At 45.6% G+C, this 21,465-nt stretch overlaps 1 protein-coding gene across 1 annotated transcript; it reads left to right on the top strand.

Annotated features, from left to right (window-relative positions):
- The first annotated feature begins 16,949 nt into the window (after window positions 1-16,949).
- Window positions 16,950-21,181, top strand: LOC146895801 (uncharacterized). Its single transcript, XM_087899715.1, has 4 exons — window positions 16,950-17,232; window positions 17,860-18,126; window positions 20,430-20,540; window positions 20,981-21,181. The coding sequence occupies exons 1-4, from the start codon at window positions 16,950-16,952 to the stop codon at window positions 21,016-21,018; spliced, it is 699 nt and encodes a 232-aa protein (XP_087755841.1). The 3' UTR covers window positions 21,019-21,181.
- The last annotated feature ends 284 nt before the right edge of the window (window positions 21,182-21,465 follow it).

The raw sequence follows: 21,465 nt of genomic DNA, 5'->3' as shown, positions 1-21,465 counted from the left end.
CCAGGCACAGGTACACATGACTTTGAATTGGCTCACCCAAAATTCTACCCCATCTATGACCTGTCAGAGTGCCAGAGGGAAGGAAAATCTCTTCAACAAACAATGCTGGGAAAACTGGGAAGTACCATGTGAAAGGCTAAATCTGAAGCTTACAACACACATCATACCAAAGCATTCTTAAAATGGACTGAAAATTTAAGTCTAGAATCTGACATTGTGAAAATGTTGTAAAAACTCTAAGAAAACACTTTGATATTTTTCTTTGTAGAGACATTTGAAACTGTGGTAGCTTGAATGTAATTGGCTTCCCAATTTCATATTTAATTATCACATAATCTCTGGGAGTGTCACTGTTCAGAGGGTGGCTTTGTTGGAGTGGATATGGCCTTGTTGGAGGAAGTGTGTCTGTGTCACTGTGAAGGCAAGCTTTGAGGTTTTATATGCTCAGGATACCTAACAGTGTGCCAGTGAACTGCCTGTTGCCTGCAAGATGTAGCCAGCACCATTCGGGAGTGCATGCCACCATGCTTCCCACCATGATAGATTGAGCCTCTCCACTTTAAGACAGCCAGTACAGTTAAACCTGTCCTTTATAGGAGCTACCATGGTCATGGTGTCTCTTCACAGCAATAGTAAATCCTAAGATAGAAATGTAATACCAAATGTACAGATAAGAGCAGTAAAAGTAAAAACATCAAACTAGACAGGTAAAGGTGAAAGGGAATAAAATATCAATAATGGGTCAAGTACAGTGGTTCACAACTTTAATTTCAGCACTCAGAAGGCAGAAGAAGGCAGACCTCCAAGTTTGAGGCTAGCCTAGTCTATATAAAGAGTTACAGACAAGCCAGAGTTACATAGTGAAAGTTTCTCTCAACCAGCAAGCATACAAGCAAAGAAACTGTGACTAGCCATAAAAAGACATCTCCAAAGCACACCTTGTGCTTTAGAACCAAAGTGTTCCTCAAAGAGAGGATGGGGTGGGGGGAGAACTGAGGTTGGAATCCAATGCAGAAGGGTGGGAGGGGGAGCAAGTATAAGAGTGAAGACTGGGTGAGACAGACCAGAGGTAGCAAGAGCACTGTGGGAACAAGAGTATTGTTGGTTTGGGGGCAAGAGGGAAGAAAGAATTTAAGGCAGTGGGGGGTGTGGTGGAGTTGAGGTTTGAGAGTCAGGAAGAGAGAATTAACAGGGTGAGGGCCATCAGCAGAGCAGAGAGGGCCCTAAAGCTGGGCTAAAAAGGAAAGCAAGGACCTGGGTGGGATTCTGGACAGTAGGGGTAGGACAGAAGAGAGTGGAGGGAGAGGGGTGATAGTGGGGGGAGAGGGTAGGTAGTGGGAGACAATAGAAGGTGAGACCAACCAAGTTTGGGGACATGGGACAGTGACTGGAGGATGTGAAGAAATCCCTCAAACAGTCCCTGATACTTGCTTTATGTTTGCAGGCAAGAGACTGTTGCACAGCCCAAAATCCATGCCTTATTTATTCTTGACCTTCTGCCCTGCTTCAGCTGCCTAGGATCTCTGAGGTTGCAGCCAGTTTGTGTGAGGAAGGGACAACATGGAGTAGGAGGCCTGGTGACTCCAGAGCCACAGAGTCCAGGCTGCTTAACTTATGCCCAGGTGCCATGGCCTCTCAGGAAGAGGACCTGAGCCCCTGGAGCCTCTCCTGGAAGCTGATGTAACCACACAACCTCTAAGAAAAAAAGTGAAGGGTGTGACAGACAAGCCCCAAACTGTCTGAGGTCACAGCCTGATTCTGAAATTTTCCTGAATGTCATCAGCAGAAGACTGGCGTCTATTACAGTGCCCTTCACATCTGAGGCTGGGTTTAGAGAAGGAAACCCATGGCCTAGGCCACAGTGACCAAGCTCATTGCTGTACCCGGGCTCTTCCCCTATTGTCCTGGAGACCAATCAATGAGTTTGGGGGACTCAAGAATAGAGTGTGAGAGGACACAGGGCCATAGCATCAAGGAGGAAGAATGCTCCTAGCTGAACTGATGATCCTGGGACTCCACCCCCATTCCCCCATCCCCTCAGACTCCTTCTGGATGACTGTACAGTTCAGACCCTGGGGTTTGCTCTCTACCTCACCCCATACTCTTTATCTCACAGGCTGTCAGAGAAGCTGAGACATCTCAGAAAAATTACTACATAGAAAGGGGAGACAGGGCCAGAGGAAATGGAAGTTCACTGTGTTTCACCAGAAGCCACTGAATCTCTAAAACCACAGCTGCTCCCAAGGACAGGAGTCACACCACTCCAGTTCTCTCTGCATTTCTTTATTTATTTCCTCCTCCTCATTTTTTTTCTCACTGTATAGGCCAGGTTGCCAGCTTGCACCAGTTCCCTCCATTAGCCTTCTGAGAGCTGAGGGCAGAGGTCACCACACACAACTTCACTGACTGCTTCATATACTGAACCAGCACCCAGTTCACCATCCTTATATCCCCTTCCCTCACCCTCCTACCCAGGAAAGAGATTTATCACCTCTTCAAACAACTGGCACTGCATGCCCCTGCCTAAGGACGCACCTCAGGAAATCCATCCACTCTCACCCACAGAACCTAAAGCAGGGGGTATTAGGCAAAGATTAAATCACATATAATCTGCCAGTGGTGTTGAGTGGGGCATAAGGAAACCTCTGTCCTGGCCCCCTGGCTCCTTTAGGTTAACTCCTAGACATACAGTAGCAGATAATGGTGTTCATTTCAGCAGACATTGCATAGCTTTTATTTAAGGAACACAAATACTTACAACTTGGGAAGCCACTCCCTACCTGACACTACATCAAACACTCTATTCCAGCTTCAGTGTGAAAGCAGCTCAAGAGATTGGGGGACAGCAGGAGATCACATTTGGCCTCTATATTCATCATTTGACCCCAAATTAAGGAGCATCCTGTATCCCAGTATTGGTACCCATTCCCCTGAGCACTCTCTCCAAGTGATGCTAAAGCTGTGTGCTAAACAAACAGGAATGGTCCTGTGCTGCTGCGCCTCCTGGGTCAGCTGGAGAGGATATGGGAGTTCCTGGTGTTTGTGCCCACTGTGCTCTGCAGTCCTGGGAATGAGGACGCTCCTGAGTCAGAGGTGCTGGCTGGGGGAGAAGGGGACCCCTGTTCACTTTCTCTGGAATGCTATTTCCACAGCCATCTTGGGAAAGGAGACTTCTGTGAGGCAAAAATTCTTTTCTCTCTGCTAGGCATCTCTCAGCACACATGACGACCAATATGTCCTTTCTGGATGTGTCTCACTTCTGGACATACTGTCTGACTGTTATCTGTCTACATAATAATCTAGTGAGAAAGAGCTCACCGCACGACGTCTGCGTGAGGCCTGATGGGCCTTCTGATAGCCCAGGACCACAGGCTGCTCTCTGCCAGGGCCCAGGTTCAGGCCAGGGGACACAATGACATGGAGTGTATTTTCCCTGCTGCAGGTGGGTCAGTCTGGCTTTTGCCCAAGCAAAGTGATTCTCCGATAAGAAACTACCATGAAGTCCACCCAGCGCCATTTTCTGTAAATAACACCTGTCTGATAGATTGTCCTGGGTAATATGGAGAGGCAGAGAACTAAGTACTGCTCAGTACAGGAGGCTGGTTGCCTCAGCAGTGGCAATCTGACAATGAAAGCTGGCAGCTACTGACATGGATCTATGATTTTCTCACTAAAGAATACCTGTGGTGGTAGCAGTAATAGAGACACTTCTTCTTTCTGGTGACTTGTTCTGGGTCACCCCACTGATGGAGGGTCTTGCTGTAATTCAGTGCCCCCTATAGAAACACTTCCATAGACACAGAGCATCTCAACCATTCTCCACATCTGCTAAGCCAGTCAGGCTGACAATGGCGACCACTGTCAAAACACTTGACAGGTTCTTCCTCTGTGTTTTAACTTACAGTGCCTACTATAGAGTAAACACAGCATGGAAGCAATACTGACAGGAAAAACACACCTTGCACTACAGGTAAATCTCACAGCCTCCCCCACCACGGCCCTACTGTACCCTCCTCTTCCAGTAATTCCCTGATCCCTTTTCATACATTTATTATACTTAAATGGTGCTGGCCAGAAGCCTAAATTATTGGCCAATTAATTAGCAAATGATTAGTGGAGGATGGAATGTAGGACAAAGAAGCTTCATTAGCATATTGCTTTTCTGGGAGGGAAAAACTGGTCTAATATGGCATTTCCCTCTGTATGTTGTGAATATGTTTTGTTACCATTGTTTAATAAAGAAGCTGCTTTGGGTCTGTGACAGCACAGAATGTAACAAGACAGGAATTCTAAACTGAGATAGAGGACAAAAGAAGGTGGAGTTGCAGAGATGTCATGCTGGCGCTGAAGGCGACAGACACTGGACAGAACCTTACCAGTAACTATAAACCTCCTGATAAAATACAAAATAATAGGAATGGGTTCATTTCAGATGTAAAAGTTAGCTAAAAGTATGCATAAGCTATTGGTCAAGCAGTGTTGTGATAAATACAGTTTCTGTGTGATTATTTTGGGTCTGGGTGGCTGGCAACAAACAAGCAGCCTCTACCAACAGTGACTCAATGTACATAAATTTATATGAAGAATAAAATTGACATCTAGTTCTAATGGTATTTCTGCTTGTCTGTGATTGTGCCCTTCCAGGTATTTTGACAGTGGGCGGGGGAAGGGGTAGTTTTCAAAGTCCTTATTCATCCAGGTCTTTAATATCTTCAGTATCTCCACTATGTGGGACTACAACAATTAGAGACAAAGTTTCCACAATGACTTTCTGGATAGAGATACAATGTATTGTATCCAAATTAAGATAGCACCATTTCTGTTGGCCAACTCTCACCAGGGCAGGTTTTAATGTAAGGCATACTCTCTAAACAGTTGACTGCAATAGGCCTCTTCGGATTGGTTGTCCTTCACAGACTCCTTCTAAGATAATGGACCATCATACATGCTGGATGTACATCTTTCCTATTGCTGAGGACATGTCTCAATTGTTCCTGCTACCATAGCTCACTACTGAACAAAGTTGCACATAATGTTACTTTTGGTTATCTTTTCAGCTCAGGCACCTTGGAGGAAGGGAGGGTGGGCATGGCAGCAAACAGCTAGTACCTCGGCCCTTAGGAAGCTGAGTTAACTGACTGCTATAAAACACTAGAAATGGAAATATCAGCTAAAATTTTCTGGAGAATGACTTTGAGATGAATGAGATGGATAGAGTTTTAGAATGAGGAATTTGAAATAATTTTGATTTTCTTGGGGGCAAGGTCTTAGGTTACCAGAAAACCTTTCTTTCTCTTGTAGTCTGCCTTTGGCCATTTCACTTTGTGTTATTCAAGAGTTGGGAAGAAAAGGGAGAATCGAAATTCTTGCTCTACAGTCTCTACAGTAACAGAAGAAATAGGTGGTGATCTGTTTCTCTAGGGTAATTTCAGTGACCCAAGGAAGGAATTTAAGAGTTTATTTTTCTGAAACTATTTCAAAGAACATAATTTAGGTGAAAAAATTCAATCAAGAATAATCTTTTTTAAGGGAAGGCTTTGTAATATGGAATTTCCATCTGTGATATATTTCAATTCTAGACCCCAGACAACAATAGCAGAGAAAGAACCCCGTTCCCTCCATTAGATGCAAAACAAATAATACAGCTGGGGCAGAGGTTTCCTTTACTTGCCCACTGCTTTCCCTTTCTCCTCAGAGAAGTGCTCAGCTTGCCTCACCTTCTCTAAAATCACACTTTACTGCTTTATCCCCTTTCCCTTCATAGTAAACTCTCCTGTTGGCATCAAGGTATGTATTGCAAACTTAATGACTTTCTGAGCCAGTACCTTGTAGAGAAAGGGAATTATAAACTCCTCCAAAGCCAGTTAGCAGTTCATCCATCAGCAAAAAACTGTCAATATTGAAATACAATGCTAGCTGGATCCAGATTTGATGCCCTGACAAAGGCAGGGTTTACTATTTAGGAGAGCTCAGCCATCATGCTTGAGTACATTAAGAGGGCAGTCCTGTCTAGGCACTTTAGCAGGGATTTCTAAGTTGGGGTAAGACTCCCAGTGTCCCTTAGAACAGAGACCTAAGCCCCTGAAGCTGTCATAGAAATCTCATTTGGGATGTGGAACGAAGGTGCAAGTTTCAGACTTTATTATGCATTTTTCAGGTCTCAAAAAGGGCAAATTAAACTCCATACAAGCTTAGAACTTCATTTCTTATATTTCTTGACCTGTGGCATGTATTCAGCCCCTGGGTAGGACCCACTCTTTAATGGCTGAATGCACACATTTAACCAACACATGCTGGATTCGCTGCTCTGAGAACTGCCTTAGGAAAAAAAGTAAATTGCCAAAGCAGACAAGAAATCTATAACTTTCACAGCCTTTCCCATTCGTTCTGGCTATTTTTGACCCAGCTGAGAAGCAGCAGAGACAAGGAGCAGGAAGGGATGCACCTGAACCAGTGTTTGCAGGTGGCCACCTTGGGCTTGCACCTCAATCGCTGCTTTCCAGAGGCAAAGGAGCAGCAGCAGTAATGGGGAAAACCCTGTGAGCTTCCCTGGAGGGGGCTGCGGAGGAAGTGGTTGCCCCAGTGCAGTTTCCCCTCTGTCCAACCCTGACTCAAGGGCATATGCACACTGTGCCAGCAGCCCTGGACCATTTCTCAGACTACTCTTGAGACTGAGGGAAGAAAAAGGAAAAGAAAAGAAAATTTGGATAAGAAGGTGCTGATAGGATCTAATCTCTAATTAATCCACAGCTCGGATCGTGACAAAGCCATTTATTGATTTTTTTTTTTTCCCTGAGTGAGGATGAAAGTTCCAAGAGCTAGAGAGGGAATGAAGAGCATCCTTGTCTTGGGAAAGCGATCAGGGGAGGGGAAGGAGAGAAGGGGTTTCCCGCCAACTTCTTTATGCCTTTGGGAAAGAGGAGAAAACTTAATTCGGAGGGGGAAAAAAGTGGGCAAATGACTCGGAAGCAACTGGTGGGGGAGTCTGTGGACACCTCAGTCTGTGGTAAGGAGTGCGAAAGAGAAAGAAAAAAGAGAAAAGAAAAGAAAAAAGGGGGGAAAGACTTGTATTCTTTTCCTCCTTTAGGGTCTTGAAGAAGGGAATCCGCCTAGAAGGTCTTGTTGGGCATTCGCTGTAGCGCTGGGTGCTGGACGCCTTTGAGTCTGCGCCTTGCCCTACCTCTCTGAACTTGCCCCTTTGGTCGCTTTTTTTGATGCCACGGGCAGGGTGGAGGCTGTGGGAGTGAGCATTATGCCAGAGAAGGTGAGGGCGAACGCTCTGCAGCCTCCCCCGGGGGCGCTGAGCGCGGTCGGCCCAAGGTAGGGGGCGCGGGCTTAGGGAGGGGACCATGGGGATGACCGCGGTGGTGACTCTGCGGCGCTGCGCGGGCAGTGCAATCGGTATGAGCGCTGGCCTGTGGGAGGGGCCTGCTGCGCCGGCTCCGGCGTCAGCCGCGAGGGCTTCAGCTGCAGCGGTGGCAGCAGCAGCCGCGGCCGCAGCGGTGGCAGCGGCGGCGGGGAACCTCGGTGCCTGCAACTCGTTTAAGGTCGCCCGCGGTGGGGCCGAGGCTGTCAAGCTAGGTCCGCTTCTCGCCCCCTGCGCCCGCCCGTCCGCCCTTCTGCTCTAAGGGGCTGCTGTCTGGAGTCTGCCCGCGTGGTCCATCAGCGGCGGTGGTGGCAGAGGTGGCGGTGGCTGAGCGGGGTAAAGTAGAGGCCGGCGTGGGTGGGGATCGGGAAGCTCAGGAGCAGAAGTGTCCACTGCGCGCCCCTCCAGCCTCTGACAGGAGGAGGAGGAGGCAAACTTGAGAGAGCCACACGCTGAGGGGCGAGATGGCGGAGGGAAAACTTCAGTAGCTTCCTGAGGGTGGGGAAGTTCTGTGGTCCCGTGATCGCTGCCCACTGCGCTAACCTGATAGAAAGTTGACCCGCCCAGCGACTTGTTCAGCTCCTGGCCCGGGAGAGGCAGAGGTGTCTGTCCCTTGGAGAAACTTGACCCGCCCAACTGATTGCTCTGTGCCAGGAGGGCGCAAGGCAGAGGTGTCTGTGCGTCCATTCTGTACGCGCCAGCGCTCCGTGATAGCCAGGGTAAGAGATTGAGTCACACTGCCGGGTCGCGTGGGTTAGGGCTCTTGTTCCATCCTTCCACGGGGGATACGCAGGTAAACGTCGCTTTGGTTTTTCTTCTCTGTCCAGCAGCCACCGCCCAGCTTCCTTTTTCTCCTCTTTCCCCTCTGATTTTTTTTTTCATTTTTTGGGTGGGGGGACGCAAAAATAAAAAACGGAGTCCCTTTCCTTATGCAACTTCCTCCAGGTCCTTTACAAGGCTCTTCCCCTCTCCTAACCCAAACCCCCCTCCCCCCACCTGCCATCTACATCCCTTGGCCAGCTTCTTTGCCACCTCGGGCCACCTCCAGAAACAAGCATTTGAGATCAATCAAAGTGCCCAGGAACAAAAATAGATTTTTAAAAAAATTGTTCTAAGTTAAGGGAAACTGAGATGAGAAATAAAAACGTGGGGGGGGGGGGTGCGCGCGCGCGCGCGTGCGTGCGTGTGTGTGTGTGTGTGTGTGTGTGTGTGTGTGTGTGTGTTGAATTCTAATTTCGGTTTTCGTAGATAGTTGGTTGTGATGTCTTTATTGGTGTGAGAAGCCCTGGAGGCTTTGTACTGGCTACCTCGGTCTCATGAATTTTTGCTCAAAAACACCAACTCCAGTAAAATAGCGAACCTGCAAAGCTGGCCGAGGGAGCCCTCTAGCGGTTGTTACAGGCATCTTAAATTCGCGAGGCATAGAGGAAAGTTTGGCCTTTAGTCCCTTTAGACTTGAAAGCAATTGGAGGAATCCAGTTAGCAGCTGGACGTGGGAACTGGTGCTGATCAGAAATAGAAAGTTTTGTGAATCCGAGAAAAATTAAGTGGGAGTTTTCGGTCGCTGTGATTTCCACTCTTTCTTGTTTACATTAAACAAGATGTTTAATGTTTAATGTTTTAACGTGTACATTAAAAATAAATCCTTTTCTCTTGAGATTTGAGATTGGCATACTTCAGATAAGGAAATATGTTTTATAATTACCATCGTCTGCGTATTTCACCGTTTACTCCCCTCTAAGGAGTCATAGCAGGTAGCTTAATTTGGAACGTTTAGGAGAAATGAAACAAAACATGTGCTTAAAATTGTGTAAAAAGTAAAAAAAAAAAAGAAAAAACTTTTTACATTTTCTTTTTCTATGAGCAGATCATTTTGTTCTCTGATCCATGCATCTCAGGCAGATCAGTCATTCACTATACATATGTATTCATAAAATAAATATTCCCACTGTAAGAATGTAATTTTGACTCACTAAATACGAAGTTATTTCAGGGATACTTTGAATAATTTATGATTTAAATATTATGTTTTAAATGAGTTACACACCCATTTCCCAGTGTGTACACTGTAAAGGATCTTGAATTTTAAAAATGAAAACCAGAGAAATGAAGATTGTGTCAAACCATCCTTGTATCTTCCGCCTGTCTGTCATACACAAGATGAGAGAGACAGGGTCACCTATGTAGCTCAGGCTGATTTTGAACTTACATCTTCCTGCCTCAGTATCCCTAGTGCTTGGGTAGCAGTACTCTTATTTACAATGAGGAATTTTATTGTGTGAACTTAGAATAAATCACCCTCCCGCCCAGGAAGGTAATCTATCACCTCCTCAATCAGCTGGCACTGCCTGCCCCTACCTGATGACACACCCTAGGAAATTCATCTACTCTGACCCAGAGAACCTAAAATAGGGGATTCTGAGCAAAGCTTAAATCACATAGGATGCTGCCAGTTGTGCTAAGTGGGGCATAAAGAAACCTCTGCTCTGGCCTTCCAGGCCACCCTATGCTATCTCCTAGGGAGATAGTAACAGATAATAGTGTTCATTTCAACAGGCATTGCATAGCTTTTATTTAAAGATACATAGTATTGACAACTCCCTACTTGGCTCCACATCAAACACTCTATCCCAGCTTCCGTGTGAAAGCAGCTCATAGATTAGGGGACAACAGAGACCACATTTGGCCTCTGTACTCATCTCCTGATCCCAGATTAGGTAGCATCCTGTATTCCAGTATTGGTACCCATTCCCCTGAGCACTCTTTCCAAGTGATGCCAAAGCTGTGTGCTAAACAACCAGGAATGGTCCTGTGCTGCCTGTGCCTTCTGGGTCAGCTGGAGAGGATATGGGGAGTTCCTGGTGTTTGTGCCCAGGAAATGAGGATGCTCCTGAGTCAGAGATGCTTGCAATCAGAAACCCCATTCATGTCTTCTAGAATAAGATTTCCACAACCAGCTGGGGAAAGTAGATTTCTGGGAGGCATGGCCCTTATGCGACAGTGGTGGACAGATGCATGGCCCTGATGTGACAGAGGTGGACAGATGCATGGACGTGATGTGACAGTTGTGGACAGATGCATGGCCCTGCTGTGACACCTGTGGACAGATTCATGGGCTGTTATGACAGCGATGGACAGATGCATGGGCTGATGTGACTGTGGTGGACAGATGCATGGGGTGATGTGATAGTGGTGGACAGATGCATGGCTGATGTGACAGCTGTGGACAGATGCATGGCTGATGTGACAGCTGTGGACAGATGCATGGACCTGATGTGACAGCTGTGGACAGATGTGTTAAATGATTTCTAAGACACCAACAAGGAACTCCTAAGGGAAAAGACACCTCTTGGAAAAATGGCTCCAAATTGAATTCAAGGACATTTCAGCTACAGATCTGGGGAGAACTAGGGTTTCGGGGACTTGCTGGCCAGAACCATAGTCAACTCAGAGAGCTGTGGCCTGTGAAAGACACTGTGTCCTAAAGCAAGATGGATGGAACCTGTGGCTCCACCCTGAGGTAATCTTTATCCTATAAGTAAACACACACATACACACACACACACACACACACACACACACACACACACACACACACAATTAATCTGCAAAAACACATTTTAAAAAAAGTGAGAGTAGATTCACAAATTTTCTATCAATGACTTGGACTTTTCCCATGCAAAATTCTCCTCTAAAACAGAAGGTAAAAGGTTCATTCATTTTTGCCTCATGGGCATGAGTGTTTTGTGTGTGTGTGTGTGTGTGTGTGTGTGTGCGCGCGCGCGCGCGCCTGCATCAATACAAGAAGCTTGCAGAATCTCCCAGAACAGCAGTTACAGGTTGTGAACTGCCAGGCCCTGTAGTGCACGCCTTTAGCCTTTAATCCCAGCACTCCAGAGGCAGAGGCAGGCAATATCTGAGTTCGAGGTCAGCCTGATTTATAGACTGAGATGCAAGACAGTCAGGGATATACAAAGAAATCCTGTGCTGCGGGAGCTCCTTCCGCTCCTTCAGCCAATAGCGCTCCTTCTACAATCCTGCCTTGAAAAAATTGAAACAAAACGAATAAAGGGTTGTGAGCTTTTATGCGAATGCTGGGAACCCAGTCTCAGTCTTTCAAAAGAGCAGTTGGTGCTCTTAGCTCTGACTCAGCCCGAGAAGCTACTTTTGATTGGAAGAAGTTTTTTGTTGTTGTTTGTTTGTTTGTTTGCAGAACTTTCCTAAATGTCTTAGGTTCACAGAGTTAAGGGAAAAAGCCGCTAAGACAGCAATGGTCTTCGATAGGGAGAGAGTAGAAGAAAGGAAATGGAGGTGGGGGGGACGGCTAAAAAGGGCTGGGGCGGTGCGACAGTGGCAAGCCACGAGACAGCAGAAACATTGAGGGTGCAGTAGGGGTGGTAAGAAGGGACCTGAAGGGGCAAATGAGTCTGGGGTGGAGGAGAAACTTGAGAAAGAGGAAGTGGAAAAGAGCAGCCTGGAGTCTGAGAGATTCAGGGTGTGAGAAGCTGCAGGAGAGGCAGGGACACTGCTAGAACAAGGCCTCAGAGGCTCCCCAAGGACTGGAACTTCAGGGAAGCACTGGACATGAAGTGGGCTTGGACCCCTCACAGGGTCAGAACCTTCCTCTATAAATTCCTCAGACTCTGCTGCCCTCTGAGCAGATACCACCAGCAGGCACGGACTTTATTCATTCTGTATCTTCCTGATTCTTCTGTCCACTGTCCCTGAGGCACAACTGTGGGTGAGTGAGGGGAAGGGACCGAGGGGTGTGGGAGCCAGGACAACAGAGTCCTCACCTCTCAGTTAACTAAGAATTTTCGAAGCACCTGAGTACAATGGGGACCGCGGTAGGCAGGGAGGGAGAATCAGAACCCCGGGGCCCAGGAGGGACCCTGAAGAGTTGTAGGAGAAGATGGGAACTAGGAACTGGCAGGACTGGGGCACAGGGAGGCCTGAATTCATAACCAGGGGTGCTCAGAACTTTGGTGAATCCCTGCACCCGGTCCTCTGTAGAGCTGTAGTGAGGATCCGAAATCTCTCCAAATCTCTCCACAGTTTCAGCCACGCCTGTTGGTAGCCCACTCTCAGGAAGGAACCATGGCAAAGGCTGAAGTCACCCTTTTGGTTCTACTAAGTTACCTGTGGTCCAAGGTACAGGCTGGTGAGTTCCCAGGGTCTACATGGAGGGACTTTGCGGCATGGGGGACTGACTAAGTTAGGAAGTTCATTTTACTCCTGGCTATCAGAGAGCTCCTGGGCTCCTTCCAGTCTTCACAGGGCAGCCACTGGGCTCTCTGGCCGACCCCACCCAGAAGTCAGAGGACTGAAGAGGTTGGGGGGAAATTATGGCGGAAGGGCGGGGTAGGGGCTACAAGAAGGAAGAGAACTGGGTGGCAGGAGATATCTGGTGGCTTCCTCGGCACCACAGGGGTCTGTAGAAAACCTCAAACTCAGTCACCAGGACTGGACTTGCTGGGCATAGTTGAAAACCCCTTCAGAAGGTAGTCTCAAACAACTCCTGACCTAAGGCAGTTTGGAATCTCAAGACAGCCTTCTGGGGGATTCCTCACAAGCCCTCCACTATTCTGGGGCCTCTTTGTCCTTGAACTTTCTTTCCCAAATTTCCAAGACATTTCTCCAGCAGATGACAGTAGATGCTTCTAGGGAGAAGACATCCACAGCCACACACATTCTTACTCTTTTTCTTCTTTATTCCTTTTCTTGTGGTTGTTTTGTTTTAAACAGGATTTCCCACTAGTGCCCACACTATAGAATCTGCAGGGATCCCTTCTCTAACTCAGTCTTTCAAACACTGGGATTACAGCTTTCTGTCACCAGGCTAAGCTCAATTCCCAAATGATACTTAAACCAGACTGCTCAGCTCCCTTCCCTGCCCATCTAGCATTCCGCATTTTCCCGTCCATAAAGTGCCTTTTAGCCCCTCTCCCAGCAAGTACAGTCTGTGTCTATGTCTGAAGACACCTCAGCTAATCAGGAGCTGAAACACCTTGTGCTCTATGGAGGACCCTGGGGATGGTCTTGGATGTGGACCTATGGACGCTTCTGTTGATGTTGCCAGGCCAATGTTGTCTGTGTCCTGGGGAGATGACATCAGATAAAGGTGTTCATTGGGCTGGAGTGGGTTCTCTTGTTCTGTAAACGGCAGCCACTAACTTTTTCTCAACCTGGCAGCCTCACTATCTCTCTCTCTCTCTCTCTCTCTCTCTCTCTCTCTCTCTCTCTCTCTCTCTCCATCAAATCCTCAAGTCTGCACTCAATGTGACAGCAGCAGAAGTCAACAAGCTGTGGACGGGACAGCATCTATGGACTCTGTCCGTTCTTCTCACCCCAGGTTAGGGTGTACCCCATGTACCATTATTGGTGGCCAGCCCAACAGAGTGTCTTTAAAGGAATTGCCAAAGCTGCATGTTTCCCACTCAGCAGTGGGTTCTGTGATGCCTATGACTTCTGGGTCATTCTGAAACGACAAGAGGAAGTCCTGGGTTAAACATCTCTTGATCTCTCCTTTGCTGGCAAGTGGATTTCCTGGATCCCATGGCCATAGGTAACACTCCTTGTAGCCTGAGGTGCTTGCTGAGGGGGAGGTGGCAGCTTACTTGAGAGCTGAACTCAGTCTCTGCCTCTAGATGAGGGAAGATTTCCACAACCCTCTGGGAACAGGACATTCACCATCGCATCTAGAGGTTCCCACCCGAGTCACAGGGCAGTTACGAGGATACAGGAAAAACCACTGCACATGCTGTGTAGCTGAGTGGTCCCTCCTTATTGGGACCTGATCTGTCCTCTTAAGAAAACAGTCTGATTGTTTTTGAGGCCGTTTAGCTATAAAGTTTTTTAGATTTTATGTGCATAAGGTCTTGACTGCATTATGTATGTGTACAATGTGTGTGCTTGGAAATCAAAACACCATACAATCTCCTAAAACTGAAGTTACAGGCAGTTGTGAGCTACCATGTCATTGCTGGAAATGAACCTGGATCTTCTGCAAGAACAGAAAGTGACCTTAACTGCTGTGCCATCTCTCTAGCCTCAGTGGTTCAGCTTTAAACAGTGGACACAGGAGCCCTGGGACGACCACTTTCAGACTCCTGTTCATCTCTTTGCCTTTAGTTATTAAAATGCAGTCACATACAGGTGGCTAAGCATCTATCTTATTTAGGATTTGTGTGTTCTGTTAGTCATGACCCCCTTAAGAAGTTAGGCTTCAAGGTGGGTGGATCTCCCTTACTCATCTATGGACTACTGTCCTTGATGGTCCTGCCTCCTGACCATTCCACCTGATGGCATCTTTTCTGTACCATATTTGCTGGGGACTCAAGATTACAGTTTCCTAACCCCACCCCATCCTTGAGTCATCATCACCATCCTTGAGCTTCCAGCCATGCTGGTGCCCTTCTCCCTGGTCCTTCTCACTGTGCTTCTCAGCAGGGATGCTCCAGCATCCACAGACAGCATGGACTCTGCACACTTCCCCTGGAAATGTTTGCTATTCCATCCACTCTGGCAATGCACTTCTCTGAGATTTTTTGGTCCCCACTCTTACACTACCAGATTCAACCAGCCTAAATTTTCTGTGTCTTACAGTGTGGGCATGGTGATCCTTTAACCAGGCCCAGGAAGCCATCCCTGAAGCACTGCAGTATGTCCAGGGGATCTGGTGTTGATCTGGCTTCATTTCTATTCTTGTGATAAAATATTCTACCAAAAGTAACTTTTATTATTATTTATTACTATCATTATTCATTATTATTATTGTTACTATTATTATTTACTGACACATATTTTGAACTCAGGGATGCTTTCTTTAAATCACCATCATAATTCACTGTTTCTGCTTCAGCTAAAAGAGTTTTCTTTCATCAACTTCTAACTTGATTTTTCTCAGAAATCCCTGATGCATATTTCATTGTGATCCACCTTAAAGTGCCCAGGTTGTGACCTTTAGTTAACAATCACAAAGCTAGTTCTCCACTCTAGGGATCTCATGTTAATGTCCACCAATCTTTCAGCATGGGGTACTGAGTGAGAAAGAACCCCAGCTATTAAAGAACAAATTCAAATCTTAAGAGTGGGAAGAAGGAAAAATAGAGTTGTGGAAACTGTACGGAGAGAAGAAACAGGTGGCAGAAGAGGCAGAGAGGAGAGGGAAGAGGAAGCTGGTCAAAGGAGACAGGAAAGAATGTCCCCAAACCTGCAGCAACCTACCTCATAGCAGAAGATTTGGAGAGGAAGGAGGGAAAGAGGGATTTTTAAAATATCACTTTGCATTGTTTTTTAGTGTACTGATATTACAAACTTGTTAAATGTTCATATAAAATACTGTATTTTAGATTTCAGCTCTACACACACACCGGAGAATATATGTGTGCATGCCTCACTAGGTTTTGCCTGCTTGCTTGTGTGGTCTGCTGAACAGAACAGCTCTAGGATATCGTGTCTTCTCTTGCTGTTAATGAAAGTCTGGGAGACCAGAGGCCATAAGTGTGCTGGGAAACAACTGCATGAGAAAGGGGAAAGATATTGGGGGCTTGGAGCAGGTCACAGAGATCTCTTCATGAGAATGAGATAAAGGTGTGGTCTAACAAGGGGGAATCTGGCATCTGACCCCAACATCATAGTGTGAAGTGGCACAGTGGGTACACGCATGAGTACTGTGCTCACAGGTGACAACTCCCCTTTCCATGCCTATTCGCAGCAAAACCCCAGGAGGTTTTTCCTGAAAACCAGGATCCATATTAAATTTACCACGTGTTCTATGATGCCTCTTCTCCCTGTGTGTTCAGTAGATTTTTCAATCCCAGGAATACAAATACTATCTGGTATATTTTATTCCTCAACAATTCATTAAAGTCACTAAAAGTACTTGTGAGATAAATCCCTCTGGTGACACTAGGTGCATCTGAGGGTCCTACCACCCTCAGACAATCAAGGAAATGAGATCCAGAAGCTGGTGGACATCTGGAACAGGGGTTTCTCCTCCTCCTCTTTTTTGCCCTTCAGAAGGATTCTGGGTGTCACAGAACCATGGTTCCTATGGCTTCCTGCTCCCTCTTTGTACATCTCATGTGTGTTTCTCTCACAGATGCACATATTCTTAGCTGCAGTTTCACTGTGAAGACTCGTTCCATACGTACAGAGTCCACACCACAGTGCTCAGTGGATGGAGTGCCTCTCCGTCCCTACGATAGTGACAACACAAGAAAGGAGGGAAATGCTCCAAAGGAATGTGCAGACTTGTTTCCCAAACTAAAAGACATTGAAGAAGAGTTGAGAAACCAGATACATACCATAGAAGAAAAGGGATACCTGACCACGGGTAAGTATAAGACAGGATGCAAAGATAGAAGGTGCTAATCAGATCCAGGAAGGGAAGACTCAACGTGGGAAGGAGTCTGTGGTTGTATGTGCATGAAGGAACTGAATACTGTTTCAGGCTAGAAGTAGTTTCATACCCAATGAATAAGTAATAACAAGCCAGGCAGGAAAGAATACAGTTCCCTGAAGCATGAGGAGAAAGACTTGACCTTGAAGGAGGTGATGGTTCTATAAAGGATAGAAGGTGATGGTTTGTGTGTCATTTGCAGGTGACCACACCTTGTTGGTCACACCGGTATCTCTACATAAAGAAGGACAACCCATTAATGCCTACTGGAATTTCACCCTTGATGAACAGTATTTCTTCATCTTTGATCTAAAGAACAAGAAATGGGAAGAGATACATAATAACATCCCAGGTATAGACATATGGCAGAATAACACCAAACTCACACAAGATCTAGAAACATTCTCCATAGGAGACTCTGATCGCTGCTTCAAGATCTTATCACAGTCGAAGAAAATGGCAAGTAAGTAGATACATGGATTATCACAAGGAAACCTCCATGTGGTGGGGAAAACATGACAGTTATCTTGAAAATCTGATGATTTCCCATATGTTCATAATGGAAGATCCGGTAGACTGAGTGAATGAGTTCTTAGTAGTCTTCCTACCTGGGAAGCCAGTGGTGACCACGAGGACCTCTCTTCCCATCTCACCTCCCAATGTTTCTCATTCCCTACAAACCAAGTAGCCAGGCACTGCATGGCCAGCTAATGGGCCCCAAGTCTGCATGCATCACTGTAAACCTCCAGCCTTTTCGTCCTCATTTTAACTGCCCTTCCACCAGCTCCACATCACTTTGAAAGGATTTGTTATCTTTCTCTGGCACAATTAAACAACAGCAATTGCCCTGATAACCAGAATGTTGTAACCACAGTAAATATGTCCTTTGTTAGATGGTTCCAGAGACATTTGTTTTCTTTGGTAATGGAATAAACTCTGCGAGGACATCATCCACACAGCTCTACTCCTCTCTCTACTCAGGAATCATAAACAGTTTTTACACATGAGCCCCTCGGGCTGCCTGGGGAGAGAAGGTGCTGATGGGGATTTGTTTTAAGCTTTATTCAAAATTTTCCTGATTTGTTTAAAGGACCAACATCAAGGGCCCCAGATATTGGAAATGTTACATCATCTCCTTCCCAGCTTCCATCTACCATGAACGCCACCCAGATTCCATCTACCATGAACACCACCCAGCTTCCATCTACCATGAATGCCACCCAGTTTATGTCTACCAAGCAGCCTCTTAGTAAGAGAGGATATACAGTCACAATAGTACTCATCGTAAGCTTCTTCATCGTCCTGCCTGTCATTTTTTGCATTTACAAGTGTGTGAATAGGAATTCTCCCCAAGGAGGTAAGGAGTAGGCTGGGGTCTCACTCTGGTTCTTGGTAGGGTTAGTCTGCTGAGGACATGGAACAGGTGTGTCCCACTGGGTATCAGGGATGTGAATTCCAGTCTTCATGCTTCCATACCAAGGGCCTTACCCACTGAGCCATCTTGCCAGGCCCCAACAATAACATTTTGACAGTCCAGCTGCCAGTTCAATATGCTATGTTCTGTTCAGACACTAGAAACTGAATGAAACCAGTTCCCAGATGCCTCACTTGCATGTGTCACTACCATGACACTTGCCATGTACTCACTGCAGAGACTTTTGTCAAGTTATTTTTGCATAATCAATTAGGATGCCTCATTTTACTCATTCTGTCTCTCTTGTCTCTTTACAACACACAGTTGAGTCATTGCTGACATTTTTATTTAAAGGGAAAGTGAGTTAGGCATGTATTCATAGTGGTTTAGTGGGATTTGTCTCTGTGATCAAACTCTTTTGTATACAGTTGATACTGACATGCAGGAAGCACAAGCTGACTGTGCTGACTCACTAAATACCACAACACAAGAACATCTTGAAGACACATGTGGATGAGCATGGGGAGTAGTATATGACAGACACCTGCCCAGCAGAGAGGATGCAATGAGATATAACTGTAGACAGAAATTGAAAGTACTGCCTCAAGATCAGAATCACAGCCTCAAGACTACAAGGTTTCCAGCTACACTCAGTTTCCACGTCGGAAAGACTTATCATCTGAAGAGTCATTGGCCCAGTCATTATGGTGTCTCCATGGCTGTGAAAAGTTAAACACTATAGGAGGTGAGGTACAGACAAGTCATTGGCACCTGGCAAGGCCCATTCATCTTAGGCTGAGGAAGTGACCCACATAGATGCATAAAATCCCCTCCCAGTATGCGTCTTGGGCATTGCATTTGCTCTAGTAAAGTTCTTGTGTTTTGAATCTATTCACATCACAGCATAAGAACAAGAACTTGAGGAGTCAGTTCTTCCATCTTTACTTGTTGACCCAGAGATTCAGCTCAGGTTACAATGTTTGTACCATCAGCTCTTTAGCCGCAGAGCCGTCTCGCTGACCTAGGACAAGGAGTGACCACAAGTTGTGGTGAGCTCTGGCCCATCAGGGTGACCATAGGGACACTGCTCGACAGTTCTGTTCAGTAGGAAAATGTGCAGGAAGAGTGTAATAAAGACACTTATCAACTAGTTTATCTATTTTGTTGTCAACATTTCAACTTCAGTTTTCTTTACGTAAGAACATGGACGTGTGAGTAGCAGAAGTGAGGCCTGAGAGGAAGACATATAAAAACTTTTCAGAATGTAAACTATTTGGAATTTGGAATTGTCTGATGGAATCATTTAAAGACTTACAAGACTTTTCCTTGCTCTGATGTTTGCATTGTAATATCATATTGTTTAGGCAAAATGCTATTAGTGAAACTTATATTTAATGTCTGGTATAGTGTCTGATCAACATAGGGGCATATGGCTAGAATCCCAGAGCTTGGCAAGCAAAGGCAGGAAGATCAGGAATAAAAGACCATCTTTCATTGTGTAGCGAGTTTGATTCAAGCTACAGGAGGAGACCCGATCTCAAAGTAAGAAAACGGAATATGAGGAATCATTATTATCATTCATTATCACCATTATCATCATTATTATTGCATGGGTCCTGATAAAAAGTTTATTGGATAATAGCACCAAATATAATACTCTGTGCATTAGTAGCTATAGGTTTATGATAGTCTTTAAGACAAAAACAGAATAGACAAAGATTATTTAAGAGGTGGCACAGCAGTACATACCTAGAATTCCAACACTCAGGAGGCTAAGGCAAAAGAATCACGAAGTTCAAGGCCAGCCTGGACTGCATGGTAAGATCCTGACAAAGCAAACAGTCAATCAATCAAAACAAAACAAACAAACAATCAAACAGACAAAAACCCCTAATCTCATTTGATCAATGTACTATGCTAGACTTTAGTGCACATGGATCTACATGCTAATATTTGTGTCTTTTAGAACTGAAATGAGCTGTTTACTAAAGCAAAGTGAAGCTCATCCTCAACCCTGTCGTGATCAGATTTTGCCATATGCAGTCTAGAGCAAGCACAGAGAAGTGTGGTGAAGATGAGCAAGACTCCAATTTTCACTTATTATTTCAAAATATTTCCTATAAGCATGCTTGGTGTAAAAAGATTTACATCTAATATCATTAAATACAAAGTTCTGTGTTTTATTTTGCTTTTTTATGGTAGGTGTAATTATCTCATGATCATTTTTTTTTAATTTTTCACTCTAGGGGAGATGTGCTGCATTTATGGAAATCACGGGGGTCAGCACACCCCAAGTGCAGTGGGTGAGTCCCACCTTGAGGAAAGCACCCGCATGATCGTGATACCTCCTCTGGAAGGTCAGTATTGAAGATAATATTTCATGAACTGTGAACTCGGGTGTGGTTGCACACACTTGTCAGCACAAGACTTGAGAAGCTGAGGTAAGTAAGAGCCTGTGGTACACGGGAAGTTCCACGCAAGCTCGGGCCACAAATTAAATTAAATTAAATTAAATCGGGTCTCAAATGAACCACAAAAGTATAGTAAAAGGCCCAGAGAACCAAAAATGCTGGTTACTGACCTACCTTTTACTTGTTATGGTTTTATTCAGTCATTTTCATTTGAAGGACAAAATGGCAGAAAGGTTTGAAATAAATACATCCAAAAGAAAAAAAAATCCCTGTGAAGCTGAGCTTCACAGTCTGTGAAGTGGGGAGAAGTGTCCTCCTGAGATGAAGTAGAGTAGGGTACAGATTGCAGGAGCCCATTGTAACTGACACCCGTTTTTCATCACTAGGTGATTCTCCACACGGCTCTTCAGCTTCCTCATCTTAGTCTGATCCGCAGTCATTGTCAACAGCTACCTCTTGGACTTCTCTGGAACAGTCCTTCTCTCTTCTACATCACAGCCAGAAAAGAAAACCTGATGATGTTGGGGATCTGCGCCATGTCACTTCTGACCAAGCGTGTTGTAAAATATTAATGTTGATCATCTCCATGCCTCACTTTTTTAAGAGGGAACAGGTCTTTGTCACCAGCGACTCCATCTTGCTTTGTTCCTGTTCCCTTTCTCATTCTTAGGCTACGACCTTGGGGAGATAGGGCTGTGCCCTGTGCTAGGTTACTCCTTACTGTATAAAATGATGGCTTTCAGACTGGGTCTTGCCCAAGCCAGATCCATTTTACAAGCAACAGGTTTATGCCTGGGCATCTCCTGTGCACATAGACATGCTTTCTGTCCTGCACCACACATAAGGCAAAGTCAGATAAATACCTTATTTT

The sequence above is a fragment of the Myodes glareolus genome, chromosome 1, assembly GCF_982192425.1.
Source record: "Myodes glareolus chromosome 1, mMyoGla1.1, whole genome shotgun sequence".
NCBI classification, from domain to species: Eukaryota; Metazoa; Chordata; class Mammalia; order Rodentia; family Cricetidae; genus Myodes; species Myodes glareolus.
Note: the sequence above shows the minus strand (reverse complement) of the source record. Positions and strands in the feature narration are given on the sequence as shown.